The 26428-nt window shown below is 42.8% G+C and overlaps 2 protein-coding genes across 2 annotated transcripts; one reads left to right on the top strand and one right to left on the bottom strand.

Annotated features, from left to right (window-relative positions):
- Nucleotides 1–303: 303 nt before the first annotated feature.
- On the bottom strand, nucleotides 304–16731 carry LOC149445776 (uncharacterized). Its single transcript, XM_089653396.1, has 5 exons — nucleotides 16580–16731; nucleotides 7027–7147; nucleotides 2348–2396; nucleotides 1286–1380; nucleotides 304–1161 (listed from the first exon to the last, which is right to left on the bottom strand). Exons 1-5 carry the CDS (start codon nucleotides 16630–16632, stop codon nucleotides 1117–1119), a joined length of 363 nt encoding a protein of 120 aa, XP_089509522.1. The 5' UTR covers nucleotides 16633–16731; the 3' UTR covers nucleotides 304–1116.
- A 120-nt stretch (nucleotides 16732–16851) lies between these two features.
- On the top strand, nucleotides 16852–21779 carry LOC149445775 (protein phosphatase 1 regulatory subunit 3C-like). Its single transcript, XM_089653395.1, has 2 exons — nucleotides 16852–17041; nucleotides 20286–21779. The coding sequence occupies exon 2, from the start codon at nucleotides 20309–20311 to the stop codon at nucleotides 20978–20980; it is 672 nt and encodes a 223-aa protein (XP_089509521.1). The 5' UTR covers nucleotides 16852–17041; nucleotides 20286–20308; the 3' UTR covers nucleotides 20981–21779.
- The last annotated feature ends 4649 nt before the right edge of the window (nucleotides 21780–26428 follow it).

Genomic DNA, 26428 nt, shown 5'->3' with positions numbered 1-26428 from the left:
AACTGTCAAATTGCTATTGTTCCCCAAGATAGGGCAGGAATCCTAGACATTCATGATTATCATGGGCCACCTATCTAGTGTCTACAGCCCATCTCACAGTCTATCCTTTCTGTATTGTGTTTCTGCCTTGTAGCACAGTGGAAGCTGACCTCAGAACAAGCATGCACAATATAACAGCTGGCCTGGGCTGGAAGGTGGGTTATTGACCAAATGTCAGCCTGTGTTGACCTTTTCCTAAAATGGATTCCTTTATGAGGCACTGCAGGAAAAATAGAAGCCAAAAGAGGAGACAGCACAGAGAAGAGCGATGAAAATAGAGTATAGATGTATTTCTTACAGAATACTGCAAACAAAAATGAAATGCACTACATCCATGGGCTGCACATCAAATGCAAGAATTATGTTCACCATGTCTTAACATTATACTTCATTTAGTAAATTTCCCTAGTAGTGACCCATTTGGTATAGCCAAGGTGGTGTTCTAGTAGTCCATTGTTATAAAGAACTTCTGTTAATGTATGTGTTCCTAAGGACCAATGAGCCCTGTATGTAGGCAGAGCTAAGAACTACCCCTATAGGGGGACATTTACTAAAACTGGTATACACAAAATCTGGTGCAACTGTGCATAATAACCAATCAGCTTCTAACTTCAGCTTGTTCAATAAGGCTTTGACAATAAAACCTAGAAGCTGATTGGTTATATGCACAGCTTCTGTTTACCAGTTTTAGTAAATCTCCTCCATAGTGTTCTGTAAGGTCTACCACCACTGTCACTTCAGCTCTGCCTGTCCTGCATAAAAGGGCTCTGATTATGGAAAACTGGCCATAAACTTGTAGACTTTTGTTTGAAAAGGGTCATTTTAAGAAAATCCTTTCAATTTTCTAATTGTTACTGGGGTCAACTCGACATCCATTTTTGACCTCCATGATGAGAAAATTCAAAGGAGTGGGATGGAAAATATTTCTTGAACACTTGAATTTCTAATTGGGAATGTGTGTTTTGGTCAGTAAAGTCCATGTGTGCCAAAATCGAGTACTTCTGAATGACATACATGAATTGATTCATTTTTGTACACGTTTGTGAAAACGTTCATTTGAAAAGCCAGTTTAGGAATTCAAGTGCATAAACGTCTTTCGCTCTCTGCATCGTCCGTTGTCATCTGTGAATAAAAGAAAATTTTTAAATAAAAGATCTGTATGACACAACATGCAAATCAGAGCTTGGATTGGGTTCATTAAAATCAAACCACCTTAAAAAGATGCATTGATTCCACTGAGACCTACTTTAAATGCCATTTTTGTCTTCTGCTCCTCTCTCTTCCCTTCTTCTGGCCAAATTCTCCTCTCTCTTCCCTTCTTCTGGCCACATTCACAGATTCCTGAAAACGTTACAATGGAAGGCAATTACTGACATTTCCCAGGGCGCACTGAGAGGCAGGTATAGTTGTTGGGAATCCTTCCCGTCTCCCCAGTCACTCCCTGCCCTTAAGGAAAATACTTTTTTTTTTTTTTTCCCCCTCACTCCGGTCATTATTTAGTGCTCTCTCTTCCCTGGGTGAAAATGGCTGGAATGTGTTGACACAGCTGTGCTGAGAGCAGGGGGTGCACATGAGTTACCAGGCCTATAACACTGCGTCTCCTCCTGGGCCCAAACTGTATCTAAAACTTGGAGCTGTAGTGTGTCCCACATAGACTTATTTCACATCGATTTTCTCCAGCCATGGAAGGACATGGTCGTTTTCAGGCAAATATTAAAAGTTGGTATTTTAAACAATAAGATTTTTTTTTTTCACTTTACAGATAACAGTACAAATGGTGGACAGCTGGGAACAATTTGACAATGTTGGGGATTTTTTTTTTCTTGTTCAAGTAGGTAAATTGTAAACAATATTTTCACTGTAATTTATATAGGGGCATTTTATATCACAACAAATGATTGTCCTGAAAATTGCGCTTCTGCCTTGCAGCACTGGGGCCCTTGCTCCAAATCCCATTCAGGACACTAGCTGCATGGAATGTGCCTGTTATCTTTGTGCTGTGTGAGTTTCCTCCAGGTACCTTAGTTCCTTTCACGCTCCAAAGACATGATGGTAGGTTAATTGGCTCCTGTCTAAACTGGCCCTAGTATGTGCATGTATTAATATGAGTTAGGGACCTCTCACATTGACCAGTTTTTCTTCTGTTTTTGCCTTACGAAAAGCGGAAAAAAAATGCATGACCATTAAATCCTACAAAGCTCTTCACAGCAGTCGGTTGCGTTTTTAAAAAATCCTGCATTCTGCATTTTTGGTGAGGTTAAAAAAACCCTCCCCATTGAAATGAATAGAAAACTCATCATAAACTCACCCGCTGTTGCGTTTTTGGAGTCACATGTCCTTATTTTCACAGCTGCAAACTGCACAGGAAAAGGTGGCAAAAATGTATATGAGTTAGCAGTATTAAAGCAGGCTTAGGTACCTTAGATTGTAAATTTCCTGAGAGCAGGGCCTGCAGCAAATGTACAGTATGTAAAGTGCTGCAGGCATTGTTGGTGTATAAATGCATATTTACTTATCTATTACAGACATATACAGCAGGTAAAAAAAAAAGTATTGAACACGTCACCATTTTTCTAGTAATGCACTCAAACACCATGGCCTGTATGCATACTAACCATGCAAGACTCCATTGCTGAAGAAAAAGCATGCTGAAGCTGTACAACCTTTAGACAAGCCTGTGAAATACTAGGAGAATATAGTCTGGTCAGATGAGACCAAAACTGAACTCCTTGGATGCCATAATACATACATGTTTGGAGGTCAAATGGCACTGCACATCACCCCAAAAACACCATCCCAACAGTGAAGCATGGAGGTGGGAACATCATGGTGTGCGGCTCTTTCTCAGGATCCGGTACTGGCAAACTTCATATCAATGAAGGAAGAATGAATGGAAAAATGGAACAAGACATTCTTGGTAAATATCTGCTGTCATCTACCAGGATGATGAAGATGAAATGAGGGTGGAAATTTCAGCAAGGCAATGATCCCAAACACAAAGCCAAGGAAACTCTCAATTGGTTTCAAAGAAAGAAAATAAAGCTGCTAGAATGGCCCAGCCAATCACCTAACATGAATCCGCTAGAAAATCTATGGAAAAAACTAAAGATCAGAGTTGATAGAAGAGGCCCACGGAACCTTCAAGATTTGCAGACTGTTTGTGTGGAAGAATGGGCCAAAATCACACCTGAGCAATGCATGCGACTAGTTTCTCCATACAGGAGGCGTCTTGAAGCTGTCATTACCAACAAAGGATTTTGTACACAGTATTAAATTAATTTCAGTTAGCGTGTTCAATTCTTTTTCCTTGTGCCATTTTATTACACATCTTATTTGTTTTGGTTTCTTTGTATGTGTGGATGGCATGGGTTGTTACCGACTTGTGGTGATAATGTCATGTCAATAGCACCTTTAGAAGTATATTTACTTGTAGATTGTACACCCCTTGAGGGTTAGGGACTGATGTGAATGTACAATATATATGTAAAGCGCTGAGTAAATTGACACCGCTATATAAGCACCTGAAATAAATAAATATATCTTAGGGGTTGTTAAGCAGTGAATTAATTACATGTTGCAATCTACAAATGGCCACTAGAGGAAGTATTTACAAATTTGTATATAAAATATAATGATCGAAATAAAAAACCACAAGAAAAAAAAAATCTCGCCAAAAGTAACTTTTCAGGTCCACGTTATAATAATAATGGTAATCAAAATGTACTTTGTAAAAACACACAGTAGATTGCATTTGCTACATGAAATACGTTTACCTCAAGAAATGGCAGCAGGCTCTGAAGAGCGTTGTACTCTGTGTGATTTTATTGCCCTATGACAAGGAGCAGTCTGACCTGGACCACAGAATAATCACTGATAAGAAACTGGAGGAAATCCCAAAGTGTGTGCGCGCGCACACACACACGGGTCAACAAAGCAGAGCTCCACCCAAAAGGAGAAGTTCCGCTTTAAAGACTGGTCCCCCACTCCCCATTAAGAGTTGGCACCTTGGGGGAGCGGGTACCCGAAATTGACACTTCCGCTGCAATCACCTAGGTGATCGGAAGCGGAAGTTGGCCTTCTTCCCTCCCCATAGTCTTCTGGGACATGTGACAGGTCCCAGAATACTACGGGGCCATTCAGGAAGCACAGTACTACTCGCGCATGTGCAGTGGTCACCCGGCTGTGAAGCCGCAAGCTGTCACAGCCGGGAGCCCACACTGAAGATGCCAACGCCTGATGGCTGGTAAAACGGGCTGCGGGGAGGACACCACGGGATTGTGGGACAGGTGAGCGGCTGTTTTTTTTTTAAAGTCAGCAGCTAGTTTTTGTTTTTTTTTTACAGTGTGAGTGGACCTCCACTTTAAATCTTAAGTCACCGGTCACACCGCTGCGATTTAAAATTGTGCTAATTGTGTGCAATTTCAGGTGCGATTTTTGAAGACTTTATTGCTACTTGTGAAGATTTTCAACGACTTCTTGCAATTTGCAGTACGGTTTCCATTGTATTCTATGTATGTGAAATTGCATCAAAACTGCAGAAAAAGTAATGCAAGAACTACTTTAGAAATCGTGCTGCGTCAAATCGCACGTATTAAGACGCAGACATACACTAGATGCAATTTCAGGCGCAATTTCAATTCCCAAATCGCACCAATGTGATTGGGCACTAAACCTCTCACAGTGACTGAGGGGCCTTTTTTTATAATGATCCACAAAACATTCAGCCACGCTAAGCTTTATTAGTGTGGTCAGTAAGCCTCCCTCTTAGATTGTAAGCTCCCAGGATCAGGCCCTCCTAACCCTCTTGTATTGTTGCTGTATTGTCTCCCGTTATATTGTAAAGCACTGAGCAAACTGTTGGTGCTATGTAAATCCTGTATAATAATAATAATAATAATAATACCTCCATTCAGAATGGCTGAAGAGAGAGTCTCCATTTTACATTGTTTTTAATAGGACCCTTCAGCCAGAGGTGAAAGCATGTCACCCTAGACCATTAGCCCCCATTGTTTGTGTGCTGTGTAAACGTTCTCTTAAAGCAACAGTGTTTTGGGGATTGTTTTGTGGAGGGACAGTTGGAGCCAGGCCATTTAATTGCTCACATGGCAATTTGCACTTGAATGATAGCTGCAGATTCTTCTAATTGCAATCAGACCACTCTCCTTAAATTTCATGAGCAAAACAGACACAATTTAGCATAGGCACAAAAAAAGTCATTAGATGGCCTGAAGTATGGTTGCTGCTCTTGGACCTATTGTATCACTTAATTATTCTATGCATGAAGTGAAGGCAAGTCTGATTTAGTAAAACCTGGAAAAGTAAACCTTCCCTAAGGCCTGGTTCACACTTTTACATTTTTCAGTGCATTCTCAGTTTTGCATAAAAGCACCACGTTCACTACTATGCGGTTTCGACCAGTGCATTTTTTGGAAAGCGATAGGGACTTTTGTTTCCTGCAGCAGGTGGTGTTTTTGGTTCCATAGACGTCAATGGAAACGCATAAAAAAACATGCGTTTTTGCAGTTTTATTCTGCCCAGCAGAAAAAAAAAATTCCACTTTAACAAGAAAAAGAAAAAAAAAAAAGCTGAACAACAACACAAAACTCATCAAAAATGCATCACAAACGCATGTAGAAGAATGGACAAAAAGCAAATTGCATAGGTGTGAACAGAGCCTTATGCAGGCCAGAGATGGGTCAAAAACTGGCCATTTTTTAATAAGAAAAAAAAAATGAAAAATTGGTCATTCAATAGGCCGACGTTACCACCAACGGTGAAAAAAAAATAAATCTGTCGATTTTTGTCCCATCTATGGCCGGCATTTAATTACATCTGTCCCTGCAGAGAGCTCCGCTATTATATTTGACATGAAAAAGTACAGCGGTTGCAACAATGTATCTATTTATATCCATTTCGGATACAGATGTTTTTATTTGGATACAAATAGATACATTGTTGCAACTGCAATACTTTTTCATGTCAAATATAGTAGCGGACTGGAATTCTTTTTCTTCCAGGTCACGGCTCATGCACAGATTTTTTATCGGTAAAAAGACTGGCTGATTTGCCCATCATTGCTGTGAAAATCAGCCAATCGGCAAAATCGGATGATTTTTTTCCAACTTTAACGATAGAAAAAAAATGTGGCAAAATCCCAAAAAACGGCCGACCAATTAACCCACTAACGGTCCGAAAATCGGACGATTTTTTTTTCGGCCGAAAAATCGGACGATTTTTGACCTGTCTATGGCCTGCATTAAGCTCCTAGAAGCTATTAGCATTTTTTCTGCTCCTAGAAGCTAAATAGTGTTATCCTATGTGTCTATGCACACTGTTTTAGGCTATTAGCATTTTTTGAGCAGAAAAAAAAAATTGTTTTTGTAGAGTTTTTGGAGATTTTTTCCAGCAGAAAAAAAAAAAAAGTTAACGCTCCTAAATGCTACTAAAACACTCCTAACAGCTTTATTCTAGCTTTTTTCCCCCTCCTCTACATGTACTGTAAAAACCAATAAAAAGCTAATGATTCTAAACCCTACTAAAAATGCTATTACCGGTGCTTTTTTTTAGTTTTAAAAACTGCTAGTGTGCACGAAGCCTTAGCAGCGTTCAGCATTTTTTTCTGCTGGCAAATCGCTCACAAAAAAACGCTTCTTTTTCTTCTCCTAGAAGCTGAAGCTTGAAAACACTTCTATCCTACAATAGTGAGCATATTCCTAGATTGTAAGCTCGAAAGAGCAGGGCCCTCAATCCCCTCATGTTTTGCATTGTATTGGTATTGTTCTGTCACATGTTCTGTCCCCCTTTGTAATGTACAGCACTGAGCGAACTGTTGGCGCTTTATAAATACTGTATAATAATATGCACATAGGTTAACAGTTTTTACTTCTAGGGACAGAAAGAAAAACACCATAACTAGCTGCTAGGAGCTAAAAAAAAAAAACCTAGTGTGCATGGAGTATAACAGAAGACTGCAAAATCTCATCTTACCTGCTGACAAACATTGCTGCAATCCTGAGAAACGATCCCCCGAAACCCCCTAGGAAACCAAAACTTCTGTGTTAAGTCTCCAGGGTCCCCAGCACCTCCCACTGTGGTTCCATCTGCTGACCTGTATGTCATTACAGAATACATTAGCAAAGTTCAACAGGGCTGAAATTTTCGGGGGTTGAGGTGAATTACAGACAGTCATTTTTAATAGCTTTCCTAATGTGACACAACACACCTCAATGTACCAAAATGTGTTATTATGTAGCTCCCTGGACATGTCAGGGGCCATACTCAAGGTCCTCTATAACTACAAAGTTGAACATCACTTCTATAAATGATAAAGCCAGACAATCTCGTTCCAGCAGCAAGAACGGTACTATATCTAGTGAGTAATTTTAAATGTATATTGTGTTACCCATATTTGATTATAAAGTCCATGCTTTCTGTTTTTATATTACTAATTATTTCACTGCATCATCTGTCTGGGTAAAGTAAATGAACTGCAGTCTCCAATCATGTTAAACACCCACAATGCTCCATGTAGCCAGAAATAATTTGATGTGGTGTGATCATGCTTACTTAAATGAGCCATTTGGTATTCTTAGTAAGAAAGTAGTTTCTTAATAAAAAAAATATTGTGATTTGGATTTGATAGTAGATGCCCTGGGAATTCATGCAGAGTGTAAATGTGTAAATTTAAATCACAGGAACTCTTTACATGGGGCAGACAGCAGGTGTTACAACTGCCTGAGTATTTTTTCCCAACATCTCTATATGGAGTTTTGGGTGTATTAGCATTCCAATGCAGCAGGAGATTAGGACTGAAAACAGCCAAACCTGATGGTTCACTTTTGTGAGGATAATGGGAGTTTAGTTCTCTGGTTTCTCATCTTTTTTTGTGATTTCAGCTACGCATAGACATGAGATGTTAGTCAAAACATCCAACCATCAAATGACCATTTTGAATAAAATGTGGGACATACAAAATTCAGGCACACCCCAGCACTGTGCATACCAATCTGGCACCTGGGAAACAAAAGTAATCAACTGAGAAGATCCATTCCAATTTGGAATCATCTAAAGCTTGCCATACACTGGTAGACTTTCATACAGTCAGTCGTAGTAAAATTCTTATCAGAACTTTCAACGTTCCTTCTTGTAATCAATAAGTCAATTAATTTTGCTTAAAAGCTCTTTAACCACTTGCCCTCTAGAGGGTTTTACCCCTTTCCTGACCAGACCATTTTTTTTCTATATGGCACAGCCAGAAGTGCTGATCGCATACCAAGTACATGATCCAGCGCAGAGCGACTGCTTTGCTGCTGTATATCTAAGTGATGCGGTCGGAAAGTGGTTATATTTCATTCAGACCTGCTCCTTGAATGGAATCCTAGACGTACAAAACATATTTCAAGACAATATAAACTATTTTCCTTGAACGAAAAACACATAGTTCAAGAAACATTTTATATCCTACTCGAATTTTTGTCACTACAGTTGAAAAGGACTACCGATTTGACCCCACCAGCCATTAGAAAATACAATGATGTCCCAAAAAAACAAAAACTGGAAGAGCTCACAGCATTAGCGAGGCAGTTCCAGTTTTACGAATGTTTGGCAAACTAAAAAAAAAAAACAAAAAAAACTTTCAGCTTGAGTTTGAAGTGTTTTACCCACGTTTAAATGTATTACCACACAATTTAGCATTGTTAGCATACAAAAATATTTCTATAAAGCAGGGCAAATTTTAAAATTTAGCAGTTTCCTTGTCCTGTCAAACATTTTAGGCAGCTGCACATGTTGAAAATCATGGGAAGAAATGCTCACAGCTGCCTCCTTTTTGCACCAATGAGAAAAGCAGATTTTTATGAACAAGATAGGATATATAACTGAAAATGTGGGAAAAAGATATGGAGCTGCCTCCTTTTTGCTAAAAACTCTTCAATTATTTTACAAAATTCTACTAGTGCATTGCCTCCTTAAGATTAAATGGACTATCAGGAGTTTACCCAAAGAAATATGATCACTTCTCTAGCCATCTGACCATTATAGACCATCAACTCCGACCATGTTTTTAAACAATAAAGACCTTCTGCCCCGATCATCTACCTGACCATTATAGACCATCAACTCCAACCATATATCCGACCAATATAGACTATCTACCCTGATTATCTACCTAACGATTATAGACCATCAACGCCGACCATGTTTTTAACCAATAAAGACCTTCTACCCCGATCATCTACCTGACCATTATAGACCATCAACTCCAACCATATATCCAACCAATATAGACCATCTACCCTGATTATCTACCTAACCATTATAGACCATCCACTTTGACCATCTATCTGACCATTATACACCCTCTTCTGTACCTTTTAGACCATTTATTCTTATCATGTACTTGACCATTATAGACCATCTATCTGACCAATATAGACTATCTGCTTTGACCATTAGGCTAGGTTCACACCTATGCAATAGGAAGAAGAGTCACACCAGAGGATAGATGAATATAGTGTGTATTTATTAATACATAGGACACACAAAACACCAGGAAATGAATACAGGACCTGTTAATGTGTTTGACACGATCTCGTGCTTAATCTTGACTAAGCACGCGATCGTGTGAAACGCGTTAACAGGTCCTGTATTCATGTCCTGGTGTTTTGTGTGTCCTATGGATTAATAAATACACACTATATTCATCTATCCTCCGGTGTGTGGCTGACCCTTCTTCCTATTGCATCGTGTGAGGTGGCAAGCCAGAGCCGTCACTTGTGGATGGATCTGGATTTATTTGCCTGAGTGGTATACCTTTGTTCTTTAGGTTCACACCTATGCAGTTTGCATGTGATCCGTTTCTGCAATGCTTTTTTTTTACACACGCTTTTTTTATGTTTTGTGTTTCTTTGTTTTTTTTGGGCCAAATTGTTGCTGGGCAGATTAAAAATGCAAAATGCGTCAAAAACTCACTACATACTTTTCTCGGGCATCTCCATTGAAGTCTGTTGATCCAAAATGTACTGTTTTTCATTTTAAAAAAAGTTCCTGACCCTTTCCAAAAAAAATTGCACTGGTTGAAAAAGCGGAAATGTAAACTTCACCCATAGGAAATCATGTTAAATGGGCTGTAGTGCATTTATGCATAACGCTTAGGTGTGAATAGACCATCTACTCTAGATTGTAAGCTCCAAGGAGCAGGGCCCTCCTATCCCTCTTGAATTGAACTGTATTGTTGCTGTATTGTCTCCCATTATATTGTAAAGTGCTGAGCAAACTGTTGGCGCTATATAAATCCTGTAAAATAATAATAATACTCTATCTACTGATCTAAACTAGATCAGGTGATGAGCATGTCTCATGTCTATGGTTTCCCTTGCATTCTACAACTGTGCCCCATACTGAAGTCATTGTAAAGCCAAGTAAGGTTCTTCCTTTAAGCTTGGATAGCAGAAAACATGGAGAATCGAACAATTAGGGGCCATACTGATGCTTTGCTTTCTGCAGTCTCCATAACTCTGCTGTACTACAGGGGATAATGGAAGCCCAGTAAGCTAGACTGCAAAAGAGGCAAAGGGCTGGAGGTGCCAGTGTTGGAATCTTGCTATTCATTCACTGACCCCCTGGAGAGGGAGGAAGTCACACCATCCATATCTACTGAGGGAATGCAACCCAGTCCTATTTCTTTTACCTAGACACAGCTTTCTTAAAACTAGTGGTATCTGCATGACTTCCATTTCCATCACAAATCCAACTAATAAGAGGTTTGTGCCTCATTTTAAGATAATGGCAATGATTCCTTTCTTGCCCTTGGGCAAAACATAGATCCTGAAATGCTGGTTTACCATATAGCCTTTAATTATAGAGCCTTTTATCACAAACTCCATACAGCTGTTTCCAGCTGATTGATCATCATCAGTGCAGTGCATGGAAACCATGGCTTTTCTGGAATAGGTCTTCTGAACTGATACGACAGTAGAGTGGATACGGCCAAGGGCTTATGGTTCCATATAGCCCACCTTGCTACAACCTGTGTGGTTGTGCCATTGTTTCATTTAGCTTCAAATTAGAAAACGGGAGGAAGCTGAATGTTTAGCTTTAATATGGCATGTGAAAGGGGTAGGTACTTGGGAAGGTGGCCATGGAAAAATGTAGAGGCACATATGAGTGTTATTGTTAGGGCTCCTTTACATGGGCAGCAATGAAATCAAGCAATTGAGCTGCCGTGATTGGGACTGTACCCATGCCACATCTGTGATGCTTTGCTGCCAAATTGGGGGAAAAAAAATGAAACAGCATGGTGCATTTGGTTGACTATAACCCAACGAATGCGGCCCTTTCGAGTTAATGGGCCTGTGCTGCAACCACACTGCGGCATGGTGGGTCAGCATTTTGAAGGTTAAAGGAGGTGTTGAGGAGCCCTAAAATACTATATGTGGAAGTATGTAGGTGTACACCCCCCAGACAGAGATATACAACATCACAGCATGGTATAGGGGGAACTTGATACCCGCACATAGCAAACCATGACAGGGTTAAATGACTTTCCCAGCTCAGTGCAGATAATCCGGGAAGAGTTATGTCACCTTCAGTGATCAGATTGCAAAATCCAAACAAACAGAAATGGCCTTAGAGCTGGCCTTCTTGCTGAGATAGTCCCTCTGGTGAAATTGTCCAACTCTGAATGACTCAGACACATGACATAACTTGCATATTTGCTCTAGGTCAGTGTCTCCGAAAGTCCTGAACCCTCAGGATTACCAGCCACAGAACTAGCATATTCAGAAGAAAGGGACAGTAATGGCAGACTATATATATCCTCCCTTCACATTTCCTTTTATTTGATGAAAGCCTAGAATCAGCTAAATGTTTTCCCAGTTTGGGATCACGTGCGGAAAATCTTTTCATTTCTGTGTGGGGAGATTTTCCCTCATTTTCTGTCCCTGTGACACCCATACAAGAAAAGAGGCATGTGGCAGTCATTGGACACAAAGGCACAGATAGGGATAATGGAGATTCTTACAGAAAGAGAATATTTACCTGTCCTGGCAGTTTAAAGTGGACTGTTTGGTAACAAGTCTGCATGAATAAATGTCTGACATGTCACAGTGTACAGCAACAGTATAACATGTTAAAAAAGCTCCACATTTTCTCATTAAAAACCATGCTTATGCAACAGTCAGTGACTTTGGCTAGGCTGAGACAATGTCATTGGTCTATAGCAAGCCAGAGAAAGTGTTTCCCCAACGTTTCCTCTCCACCAGTAATCAGGATACAACATTGTAACTTTGTAGCAAGGGGAGAGGCTGCAGCAGAGGCTGGTCTGTGTCAGTCACTTGCGAACACAGCCAAGAACTGCACAGGCACCAGGGTTTGCATGATCATTTTATCTCTGAGCTGGCAGTAGATGGAAGGATGGTACCCTGGATGATCTTTTCCTTCTGGAGAGGAAAGCAGATCAGGGCATTGTGAGGGAGAGTACTGTGGTCTGGGAGGTAATAGATATCTGGAAGTGTTACACTGTCACATTACTTTGCATGCTGCACTCAACTTGAAAGCATAATTAATGACAAGTCAAGGGGGCATTAGGTTTGTAGGCCCCTCTGCAAGCCTATTCATCATAACCTGGGCCAGCCTTGCTTGAGGAAAGTCATGTCTCTGGAATGAAAACATGTCTGGTGTATACGGTTCTTCCACAGCACACAATGAATGCTCCTAGTCAGGGGGTACAGCACACTATGTAAGAAGGAATGGTCCTGTATATACCATAGCTCTGTATACTGTAACTCCATATACCATAGCTCTGTATACCGTAACTCCAGATACCATAGCTCCGTATACCGTAACTCCAGATACCATAGCTCCGTATACCGTAGCTCCATATACCATAGCTCCGTATACCGTAACTCCATATACCATGGCTCTGTATACTGTAACTCCATATACCATAGCTCTGTATACCGTAACTCCATATACCATAGCTCTGTATACCGTAACTCCATATACCATAGCTCCGTATACCGTAGCTCTGTATACCGTAACTCCATATACCGTAGCTCCGTATACCGTAACTCCATATACCGTAGCTCCGTATACCGTAACTCCATATACCATAGCTCCGTATACCGTAACTCCATATACCATAGCTCCGTATACCGTAGCTCTGTATACCGTAACTCCATATACCGTAGCTCCGTATACCGTAACTCCATATACCGTAGCTCCGTATACCGTAACTCCATATACCATGGCTCCGTATACCGTAACTCCATATACCGTAGCTCTGTATACCGTAACTCCATATACCGTAGCTCTGTATACCGTAACTCCATATACCGTAGCTCCGTATACCGTAACTCCATATACCGTGGCTCCGTATACCGTAACTCCATATACCGTGGCTCCGTATACCGTAGCTCCATATACCGTGGCTCCGTATACCGTAGCTCCATATACCATGGCTCCGTATACCGTAACTCCAGATACCATGGCTCCGTATACCGTAACTCCAGATACCATGGCTCCGTATACCGTAACTCCAGATACCATGGCTCCGTATACCGTAACTCCAGATACCATGGCTCCGTATACCGTAGCTCCATATACCATGGCTCCGTATACCGTAACTCCATATACCATGGCTCCGTATACCGTAGCTTCATATACCATGGCTCTGTATACCGTAACTCCATATACCATAGCTCTGTATACCCTTAATTCCAGATACCATAGCTCTGTATACCGTAACTCCAGATACCATAGCTCTGTATACCGTAGCTCCATATACCATGGTTCTGTATACCGTAACTACATATACCATGGCTCTGTATACCGTAACTCTAGATACCATAGCTCTGTATACCGTAGCTCTATATATCATAACTCTGTATACCGTAACTCCAGATACCATAGCTCTGTATACCGTAGCTCCATATACCATAGATCTGTATACTGTAGCTTCTTATTCCATAGCTCTGTATACTGTAACTCTCTACACCATAGCTCTGTATATTGTAGCTCTATGTACCAGATTTATATATACTGTAGCTTTATATACCAGAGCTCTGTGTACTGTAGCCTAATACACTATGACCCTATAGCTCAGCATTTCTCAACCTTTTTTCAGTCCCAGCACCCTTTAAAATTATTCAAAATCTAGAGGCACCCCGGTCTAAAATTAAAAATTGTAAATGTTACTTATGAATAGGAAAGTTAACTTTACATCAGGTGTCCACCTCTACGTGTCCCCCATCACATCAGAGGTCCCCCATATACATAAGCGTCCCCATCACATCAGAGGTCCCCCTATACATAAGTGTCCCCCATCACATCAGAGGTCCCCCCATACATAAGCGTCCCCACCACATCAGAGGTCCCCCTATACATAAGTGTCCCCCATCACATCAGAGGTCCCTCTATACATAATTGTCCCCATCACATCAGAGGTCCCCTTACACATGTGTCCCCCATCACATCAGAGGTCCCCTTACACATGTGTCCCCCATCACATCAGAGGTCCCCCTATAAGTAAGTGTCCCCCATCACATCAGAGGTCTCCCTATAAGTAAGTGTCCCCCATCACATCAGAGGTCCCCTTATACGTAAGTGTCCCCCATCACATCAGAGGTCCCCCTATAAGTAAGTGTCCCCCATCACATCAGAGGTCCCCTTATACGTAAGTGTCCCCATCACATCAGAGGTCCCCCTATACGTAAGTGTCCCCCATCACATCAGAGGTCCCCCTCTACGTAAGTGTCCCCCATCACATCAGAGGCCCCCCTATACGTAAGTGTCCCCCATCACATCAGAGGTCACCCTCTACGTAAGTGTCCCCCATCACATCAGAGGTCCCCCTCTACGTAAGTGTCCCCCATCACATCAGAGGTCCCCCTATAAGTGTCCCCCATCACATCATGTGTCCCCCATCACATCAGAGGTCCCCTTATCCGTAAGTGTCCCCCATCACATCAGAGGTCCCCCTCTACGTAAGTGTCCCCATCACATCAGAGGTCCCCCTCTACGCAAGTGTCCCCCATCACATCAGAGGTCTCCCTATAAGTAAGTGTCCCCCATCACATCAGAGGTCCCCTTATACGTAAGTGTCCCCCATCACATCAGAGGTCCCCCTATAAGTAAGTGTCCCCCATCACATCAGAGGTCCCCTTATACGTAAGTGTCCCCATCACATCAGAGGTCCCCCTATACGTAAGTGTCCCCCATCACATCAGAGGTCCCCCTCTACGTAAGTGTCCCCCATCACATCAGAGGCCCCCCTATACGTAAGTGTCCCCCATCACATCAGAGGTCCCCCTATACATAAGTGTCCCCCATCACATCAGAGGTCCCCCTCTACGTAAGTGTCCCCCATCACATCAGAGGTCCCCCTATAAGTGTCCCCCATCACATCATAAGTGTCCCCCATCACATCAGAGGTCCCCTTATACGTAAGTGTCCCCCATCACATCAGAGGTCCCCCTCTACGTGTGTCCCCATCACATCAGAGGTCCCCCTCTACGCAAGTGTCCCCCATCACATCAGAGGTCCCCCTATAAGTGTCCCCCATCACATCAGAGGTCCCCTTATATGTAAGTGTCCCCCATCACATCAGAGGTCCCCCTCTACGTAAGTGTCCCCATTACATCAGAGGTCCCCCTATACGTAAGTGTCCCCCATCACATCAGAGGTCCCCCTCTACGTAAGTGTCCCCATCACATCAGAGGTCCCCCTCTACGCAAGTGTCCCCCATCACATCAGAGGTCCCCCTATAAGTAAGTGTCCCCCATCACATCAGAGGTCCCCTTATATGTAAGTGTCCCCCATCACATCAGAGGTCCCCCTCTACGTAAGTGTCCCCATTACATCAGAGGTCCCCCTATACGTAAGTGTCCCCCATCACATCAGAGGTCCCCCTCTATGTAAGTGTCCCCCATCACATCAGAGGTCCCCCTCTACGTAAGTGTCCCCCATCACATCAGAGGCCTCCCTAAACATCATAGTATCCTCATCAGAGTCCACCTATCATGTGAACATGTGAAAGTAACAAGGTAACCTCTAATGTGATGGGAGGGACTCTGTGAACGGGGTACTGATTAGAAGGGGAGCCTCTGATTTGATGAGGCGTTTCCCATTGATTTCAATGGGAAGAGGCGTTTTGGGGGCATTTTGTTTAACTCCCCAAACATGCCCCAAAGATGCTGCAAGCAGGAGATTTTACACCACACCGCAAGTGCAACACCTCAGTGTGAAAACATACATAGATATACATTCACATACACAGGGAAGCAGATTTCTGGAGCTTTTCAGGCACTTTTTTAAACGAAAAAAGCTTGAAACACTCCTCAGTGTGAACGTAGCATAACTTCGTGTAGCATAGCTCTGTAAGCTCCATCACCGTGGCTCTATCGCTGTAACTCTGCGTACCCGATGGCTCTATCGCTGTAACACTGGGTACCCGATGGCTCTATCGCTGTAGCTCTGGGTACCCGATGGCTCTATCGCTGTAACTCTGCGTACCCAATGGCTCTATCACTGTAACTCTGGGTACCCGATGGCTCTATCACTGTAGCTCTGGGTACTGTAGCTCTGTGTGTATTCCATGGCTCTCTCGCTTCCCCCCGACACGTGACTCCCCTGTGATGACGTCCTCTGGCCGGCTGATCTCTGATCGCTCTCAGGTGGACCGCTGCATGGTTTTTGGGAAATCCTGCCTGACCCCGCCCCTCAGGATCTTATTGGTTTCCCTTTAATTAGAGCTTTGTGATTGGCTCTTCCCGTTCTGATCACGTGGTAGTAGGGGAGTCTATAGCGGTGCTCCGGTCAGTAGGAGTTCAGTGGGCGCAGGGCGCCGGTGGGAGAAGAGGGAGGGCTTACGTTGTTCAGATCTCTGGCTGTATCGTCAGGACTCCCCGATAGTCATCTGTGTCTCCCCCGGTGTTCCTTTCACTCCACTCATCACACCTCATCCTCCGACCGCTGAGAACCGACAACTCCGAACTTCTTCATTTAGGTGAGCGATGTCCCGTGTATGGGCTGTACCCGATCAGTGGGGTGGGGGTCAGATTTAATGGGTGCATGCTATAGACGGGGGGAGGGTCATGCATCCGATCTATTGCCTGAGACTATTCATTGGACAATCCTTGTATAGATCTATAGAACTTGTATCCTCCTGTACTGGGTGACATGATCTGTGTTGGTATGGAGGGTATAATAGTGCGTCTACAGAGGACCTTCACCCAATAGAAATACTTTTTTACTTTTCTTTATATTGTGTGGCTTTTGTTTTGTTTGTTGTTTTTTTTTTCTAATAAAGTTTTATTAACTGGATCTCTTGTATTTAAAAAAAATTATTGTTTCATTTTATTGGCCCCACACTTCCTATTGAGAATGAGGTCTTAATGCCCCCTCCACTTTCCCATATCCACCCCACCCCATCCCAGGAAGCTTCTGGGTGATGTCAATGCATCCAGCGCTCTGCATGTGCAGTGGTGTATCATGGGGGGGGGGGGGGGGGTTGTGTGCAAGAACCCAAAAAATCCCTTGCTAGTATAGGAGAGGGGGGGCTGAGACCCAGTGTAGAGCACCAGCTTTCACCTAGTAATGGTTATTGGACCTGCACTGGACAGCACACTGTTATTGCTGTGATTGCATGAAAGCTGAACCCCAGGAAGCTTTAAAGTCTTTCCTTATAGTTGGGCTGTGTATGTATAGGGGACCAGACAAAACTGTTCAGCTCACTTGATCTGTTCCTGCAGGCGTCTGTGTTAGAGCGGGCCATGTAGCCTCTTCCCTCCTGTGCTCTTGTGGTTTAAGGTTCTGACCTCATTAAGACCGATGAAGGGTCCATAGCCCTGCATTGGACATGAGGATGCCAAGGGTCAATGCACCACCAGGGAAGCAGAGGATCAGGTGTAACACTGCTTTTAGGTCCTGTTCATACTACGTGCTTTTCAGTGTGCTTTTTTTTTTTTTTTTTTTTTTTTTTGCGCGTCAAATGCACAGAAAGTAGGTTTATGGTCGTTAATGTTCTAGTTCACATCAGAGCTTGCAGTTCCAGTGCGTTCTGGATGCAGAACTGTACTAGAACACTGTAAAGCTCACAGGAATGCACCAAAAATGCACTGGGACAGACATGTCCCTATTTAAATTGATGAAAAAAGGGGGGGGGGAATTAACTGGAATGCATAAACTCACTGGAACATGTAAAAAATGCACCTGGACTGTTTCTATAGTGTGAAGCAACCCTTAGGACCAGTTCACACTACATGCTTTTCAGTGTGCTTTTTGTACATCCAAAATGCACAGAGTAAGTTATGATTGTAAATGTCAGTTCGCATGAGTGATTGCAGTTCCAGTGCATTCTGGATGCAGGAAAAAACAGGCTGCAGTGTTCCTGCACAGAACTGCACTGGAACGCTAATGTCCCTATTTAAATTGAGGAAAAAATACACATGCAGGAACACCTTTGGACTGTTTCTATAGTGTGTACCAACACTCAGGTATAGCTCACATTAGATGCAGTCCAGTGCAGATTTATTTTTTTTTTCTGCATCAAAAATGTATGCAGTGTCTTCAATGTATTCCAATGTCCCTAGTTCACACCAGTGCAGCCAGTTTCCAGAGCAGAAAAAAGTAGAACATGCTGCACTTTCTGCACAGAACTATACTGGAACATAGCAGACTGCATCAGAACAGAGTGGTGTGAACTGTAAGTAAACCTTATCCAGAATGCCAGAATCCAGTCTGTGGTGTGAACTGGCCCTTGGGCTATATTTCGACATGTTGATGTCTCTACCATGCAGCTGAAAATTGCTTTTTAGAAGTTTGCCAGGGGGTGAGAAGGCGATATATCTCTTCCTCAAAACTGGCTTAGCCTCATAAATTCAGTGCTGCAGTGTCTGTGTCCATAGCGCATGGTCGTGGCATAGTCCCTTCCATGGTCAGCGGGTAGTACTGACCATGACGGGTAACTTTGTTTTTTGCCACAAAGCATTAGGGCTGCTGCATGTGTACAACTGTCATTGCCCTTGCAATTTAAAGGGGGTGAAGGTTAAAACAGCATATTTGACACCACAGCGGAAACTTTTTTTTTTTTTTTTAAACCCCTCAAGTGTTGTAGGACATTCTTGGTAAACTTGAAACTGAATTACCTTGAAGTGTAGGCTAATAAATTGTGGCTCCCCTAACAGTCGGTAGCGCAGGTAGATCGGTAGCGCAGGTAGATCGGTAGCGCAGGGAAGACTGAGCACCCTATGGAGGAACTCTGAGAGGCAGAGCTAAAGGCTCCACTGAAGCCTTCTGTCAGAGTTGGTAGGGTTTGCCAGGGGTTGGTGGGAGTCCTGTGGTGCAAGCCATGGAATATCCATCTTTCTGGTTTCTGATCCTTTATTCTGTACTTCCTTGGCTATGAATAAGAGCATCTTAAAGAGGTACTTCACCAGGGTTGACAAAGGAAGTCTGTAGCTGCAGACTTTAAAAGTACCCGTTTACAGCTCAAGAAGTCTGGTACTGTCTTCTACAACAGTCTTCAGCTGTCTTGTCGCATACTGCCATCTTGGATTTATTTGCTGGCTGCAACTTCCTGATCAGTCAATTGGCCTCCCACTGTGAATGCATGAGATGTGCCAACTGGAGGAGACTGTCCTGAAGCCTGCTGAGATGTGACCTGATCCCAGGAGGCTGCATATTGGCCTAGGGGAAGGCTACCCAAAAACAAATTTCCAAATTTGTGAAGGGGGAGGACCAGGATTATGCAGTCACTAATGAATGCAGCACTGTATCAAATGTTTAAGGTGACCCTGTCAGGAATATAAAAATGGCTGTCTTTCTGGAAGAGAAGCTTGTTTATTATCCCTTTTACTTATGCCACTGAACTATGCTCTGAAGAATTTTCTCAAATCTAAAACTGAAACTTCAGATGCAGATCTCTAGGTTCTCCACTGAACCTAGGTGGGTCCTTCAGATGATTCCTGTATTGATCTAGGGTCAGCAGAGGGTTTCACAGAGTGCAAAATAAAACATGAGATCAATACTCCTGGTTTTCTCTGTTTCTGTATACATCTGGAGATTTCTCCAGAGCAGAGTTTGGTGATATGGGGTAGCAAGCAAGGCAAGAATTTAGTTCTCTTTAGGGGAAACTGTTACATCAGTTGCCCTAAAATAATAGAAGATGTGGTGTTTAGATGTAGCTATGAGTTTTCTGGTGAATGCATTTGACCATTTGCACTGTTTCATACTTTGGTTTTTCCTCTTAGGTAATTCAACTTCTGTATGCACCATGCCTGGCGATTTCTCCATGTGTCTGTGTCTCGGTCCTCTTCCTCCACCACAGTTGCGTCGTCCATCTACAGGAACACTTCGACCATGCTTGGTTCCATTTCCTCGTCCTCCTGACCCTCGTAAAAAGGGTGTAGTCTTTGCTGATGCCCTTGGACTAGCTCTTACCACTGTTTGCCATTTCTCACGCCCATTCTTTGATGAAGATCCCCTGGTACTTGCATTGGCTTCCTTGCGAGCCTTGCGTCCCTTCTCCACATCAACATACACACTGGACTTCCAGCCTCCTGCTCATGACTACACTAGCTTCCGAGCTAAGCTTAACAAGCGGCAGGTATGCCTGGAGCAATGTGCAGTTCAGGGGGCAGCGGTGGCAGGAACTATAAAAGTTCGTAACCTTGGTTATGAGAAAAGGGTGACGCTTAGAGTGAGCTACGACGACTGGCAAAGCTATTATGACCTTCCATGCACTTATCTCCGTGATCCGTATGGTGGAGGCGAGATTGATATGTTTTCTTTCAGGCTTCCACTGGCACCAGATACCCAGCAAGCGGAGTTCTGTATCTGTTTTTGGTGCCAGGGCAAGGAATACTGGGACAACAATGAAGGCAAAAACTATGCACTGCACAAGGAGACCGAACACGGCAAATACCTTCAAAGAGTGTATTGGTGAAATGGGCCAGATTGGTGTTGAACTATGAAAGTGCTGGTCCACTGAACAAGAGTACTGCATTGTACACTTTCCCTTTTGTGGATCAAGAGGGGAAACTCCATTCTTTCAGCTGTAAGGGTAGACTAGATGGAATACGTATTTACTGATATGGTTGTCGGGCAATATTGTGGTTGTCATAGGCTTCTGCTTGTACTCTTAAAACTCAGTCACTTGACAAGCAAGTTAACTGAATGGGAGCCTACTCCCCAAACAGAATACTGAGGGGGTTTATTTAAATGTGTTCAAGATTCTCACAACCTTCACCAAGGATTCACAAATGTTTCCAGTTTGGAAATACATGAATCTTGTGACGCTTTTTTTTTTTTTTTTTTTATAAACCTCTTAAATTGTATTGTATAAGCTGTTCATAAGCCTATGTATTGTGTGGACCTGTTGCTGGTTTGCAGTGACTGTAGATATTTGTGGCTTGGTCAGTATTAAAGCCACACAATGCCTCATTTCTCTACAAGTAATGGGTTTGTATTAATTCAGTCAGACTTTTTTTCAAATCAAATTGGGTGTAAGAAAACACATGGTTGTCTAACTTGGTCAGTAACACAATACTCACACTTGTGCTAAAGCTCACTGGCTTCACCATTCCCTAGTGATGTATATCTGGAATCTTCACTTGATAAATTGTAAGTGATAATCTTTGCTTCTGTATTAATCTACCTTTTTGGGTTGGGATTGCATATTAGCACAGTCTGTTTTTTTTTATATCTGGTTTTATGGCATTCAATAAATATTCTCAAACTTTGCACTTTTTTGGTCTTTGTGGTTTGTTTTTGTTTTGTGTTTTTTAAGATGTAACATGTTCTAGCATCTCCATACTTTATTCTTTCTGTGGCTCCTGCCCACACAGCTGCATCATTCATACAGTTTCCTGTGAATAACTATAAGTTAACCTCAGCTGACAACTTGTAGTTCTCAATGAACTACAAGGGTGATTCTTCCTGCTCTCAGGTAACTGCCTGTCGGTATGTGGTTTGGGCTATCCTGAGAGTCTGCATGAGATTGCAACTGCCATCTGCTGATTGCATGTGCAGTGCTCTTTGCACTCTAACCAAGAAATGCACTTTTTTTTTTTTTTCTTTTCTTTTAAAGGTAAACTTGTTCTAGATCCAATCTACCCGCTTTGGCTGCCGTGAAAAGAGCATGGACATGAGCAACCTTGTTGGTGTTCTTGGTAGGTGTGGTAAGCCATACAAATTAATCCCTGGTGAAAGTCTGCAGGATAAAACATTAGGAGGGACTGCAGGAATGTAATGTTCCCTGATCTTGAAGAAAGATGTGACTAGACTGAAACCTTTAAATCCATGAAGGGAGCAAGATTCAGAAGGGTAGCATTTCATTATGAAGCCAAGAACATGGGACGTGGCATAAAACTAATCTTAAGTCTTTTATTGAATGAGTACCGGTAGTTGATGCTTAAAATAGATTTCTAGCAGAGGTAGTCAGATTCAAGCATGCTTGGGACAAATGGATAAGTACTCAGACATGTTTTAAAAGGGGGGAAAAAAATTATTGGGGGGTAGACTCAATAGGCCACTTTGTGGGTCCCCCCCCCGCCCTATCTTCTGTTTCCCATGAGAAAAATGAGGCTTACATACTTGTCTACAATAATGGATAAACACCTGATCTTTAAAGTGTCCTAATACCTGATGGCTGAAGACAAAAGGGCTTCTTATTACATGATGGTAAGGACAACTTCAATCCATGCAATCACAAACATCTGTGACCTCAGTTATGATTGAGGGGAGCTATTTGTCTTCTGTATCTAGGAATCATCATAAATGCCAAAGGAAAGGGAAAAATCCTCCCCTTTTCAGTACTGGATGTCAAGTCCCGGGTGTTTGTCAGCAGGTCCTAAAATGTGCTAGTCTATGTCTGGACTTGGATAATTGTCTTGGAAAGGGCATGGATTTGAAGGGAAATTGCTAGTTTATGCTCACTAGAGTCTGGCTAAAGGCAGGCCATAGATAGGCTGTTTATTGGCTAATAAATGAAAAATTGGTTGGCCCCGTTGCTGATGCTGCCACCCATGTCCACGAAAAACGTCCCTTTTTAGTGGCTTTTCCAGCATGACCGATAAAAATAAATGAGGAGATCCGTGAAAAATGGCCAACGGGCTGGCCCCATTAACAGCATGATTATCGGATGATTTTTTTTATGTGGATGTAAATTCAGTAAATAAATGACCCGGCTATGGCCTGGAAAAGTGATAGTGTGTTAATGGTCTATCTGCCTGTTAAGACCATCATCTGACCTAGCTTACTAACCAAACAAAATGAGATCTCGGTAAACCACTTGAGTTTCTATAAGTTTAGACATGATGTAATGGTTGGAAAGTCATACACTATCACCATCTCTGGTACTAGCCTTATCTTAAAGTGAATGCAAACAACCTAATCTGTGGCAATTTTTTTAGGACCCCCCAGGATGTTCTCTGCTGGCTGATATCCTCCTTCCATCACCATATCATCATAGCAGGTAGAAGGCACGGCATGTCAAGCCAGAGGGTGGGAGCTACCCAGTTCTGGTTCAAGCTATGTGATGACTCAAGCCCAGGGGAGGTATCCATGACCGCATGGCCTCAGAGGAAGTATTTTAACCACTTACTGCTACAGGGTGGCAGGGGTGTGTGTATATATACTTGATATTGCATTTCCGGGTAGGGGGTGTGCGCCATTCATGGCCTCCACTATCAGTCACCAGGTTGCAACTGGTGACTACTTGCTGGCACCTGGTGAGCGCCGAGTATTACCGATGGGGAGAGAACTGTATAAACAATACAATACAGTTTTCTCCCCTGTCAGCTCCTGCACACTGCATTGTATGGCTCAGGGGCAGCAGAGTAGGATGAGGAAGTTAGCAACTGTGTAGGTAAAAAAATCTAAATGAGTTTGTACAATCAGATTGTGTAGTCAGCGTTAAATTTTGAATGGCCAATTTTTCAAAATTGTGCCGTGTTGACAAATTGTAATCCACTGAGTTAAATACAGTAGGACGGACCACATCTCACATGGTTGTTATTAACATGAATTGAATTGCTCAGTAAAGAGACATGAGATAGGAGTATCCTAATTTGGCCAACAATGATAAGCCTGTCTGTAGATGGCGTCAATTCTAAAGATCGACTGTCAAGTGGGAATGGCCGCACATGGATGGAAACTGGGCTGGCCCCTGCTGAACTGGATGAATTTGGATCCATTTACAGTGTCTTGAAAAAGTATTCATACACCTTGAAATTTTCACATTTTTGTCATGTTACAATGTAAATGTATTTTATTGAGATTTTATCTGATAGACCAACACAAGGTGGCACAGAATTGTGAAGTGGAAGGAAAATGATAAATGGTTTTCAAACTTTTTTACAAGTTATCTGAAAAGTGTGGCATTCATTTGTATTCAGTCCCCTTTACTCTAATACCCCTAACTAAAATCTAGTGGAACCAATTACCTTCAGAAATCACCTAATTAGTAAATAGAATCCACTTGTGAGTAATTTAATCTCTGTATAAATACAGCTGTTCTGTGAAGCCCTCAGAGGTTTGTTAGGCTGGCCATACACTATGCAATTTTCTGCCCAATTTCCTTTAGATTTTCCTTCAACTATGTAGTGCAAGGGCCTGCCTAATTGGATACAATTGAAAGCGTTGTTAGGTTTGACCTGCTATTATATGGTTTTTGGTAACTAAACCAAAAATCTCAAGAAAATTATATAATGTATGGCCAGCCTCAGAGAACATTAGTGAACAAACAGCATCATGAAGGCCAAGAAACACACCAGACAGGTCAGGGATAAAGTTGTGGAGAAGTTTAAAGCTTAAAGTGTTAGGTTATGAAAAAATATGTCAAGCTTTCAACTCATGGAGCACTGTTCAGTCCATTATCTGAAAATGGAAAGAGTATGGCACAACTGCAAACCTACCAAGACATGGCTGTCCACCTAAACTGCAGGCCAGGCAAGGAAAGCATTAATCAGAGAAGCAGCCAAGAGGCCCATGGTAACTCTGGGGGAGCTGCAGAGATCCACAGCTCAGTTGGGAGAATCTGTCCACAGGATAACTATTAGTCGTGCACTCCACAAATCTGGCCTTTATGGAAGAGTGGCAAGAAGAAAGCCATTGTTGAAAGAAAGCCATAAGTCCTGTTTGCAGTTTGCGAGAAGCCATGTGGGGGGATAAGAAAACATGAGGAAGAAGGTTCTCTGGTCAGATGAGACCAAAATTGAACTTTTTGACCTAAAAGTAAAACGCTATGTATGGCAGAAAACTAACACGTCTCTCCGTGAGCTTTACCCGACGATTGCCAACCAAGAATCGCCAGCAGGGACCCAGTGATTGACATCCCTAGCAGCCAACAGTAGGGCAGTGCACACACGTGCCCCCTACCTGGAAAGGCAAATCACGTACATATACGTGATTTTGTGCAGCTCTGCCGCCCTGTAGCAGTACTTCTGTTATAGGGTAGACGGAAAGTGGTTAAGGCACACAAATGCTACAAATTACCCATTTTGTGGTAAAATACAAAAGTCTAGGTCAGTGATGGCGAACCTTTTTGAGCCCGAGTGCCCAAACTGCAACCCAAAACCAACTTATTTCTTTCAAAGTGCCAACACTGCAATGAAACCTGAATATCGAGCTTTTGGTTTAGAAAAAACAACTCGTACAGTAGTGCAAACTAATTAACAGTACAGGGATGACCAGAGACTGCGGACACAGTACAGGGATGACCAGAGACTGCGGACACAGTACAGGGATGACCAGAGACTGCGGACACAGTACAGGGATGACCAGAGACTGCGGACACAGTACAGGGATGACCAGAGACTGCGGACACAGTACAGGGATGACCAGAGACTGCGGACACAGTACAGGAGATGACCAGAGACTGCGGACACAGTACAGGAGATGACCAAAGACTGCGGACACAGTACAGGGATGACCAGAGACTGCGGACACAGTACAGGAGATGACCAGAGACTGCGGACAGTACAGGAGATGGCCAGAGACTGCGGACACAGTACAGGAGATGACCAGAGACTGCGAACAGTACAGAAGATGACCAGAGACTGCGGACACAGTACAGGAGATGACCAGAGACTGCGGACACAGTACAGGAGATGACCAGAGACTGCGAACAGTACAGAAGATGACCAGAGACTGCGGACACAGTACAGGGATGACCAGAGACTGCAGACACAGTACAGGGATGACCAAAGACTGCGGACACAGTACAGGAGATGACCAGAGACTGCAGACAGTACAGGGATGACCAGAGACTGCAGACACAGTACAGGGATGACCAAAGACTGCGGACACAGTACAGGAGATGACCAGAGACTGCGGACAGTACAGGAGATGACCAGAGACTGCGGACACAGTACAGGAGATGACCAGAGACTGC

The sequence above is a fragment of the Staurois parvus genome, unplaced genomic scaffold, assembly GCF_062004578.1.
Source record: "Staurois parvus isolate SC_StPar_1 unplaced genomic scaffold, SC_StPar_1.0 ptg000710l, whole genome shotgun sequence".
In the NCBI taxonomy this organism is placed as follows: Eukaryota; Metazoa; Chordata; class Amphibia; order Anura; family Ranidae; genus Staurois; species Staurois parvus.
The sequence above is the reverse complement of the archived record's forward strand: the minus strand, read 5'-3'. Positions and strand labels throughout refer to the sequence as shown.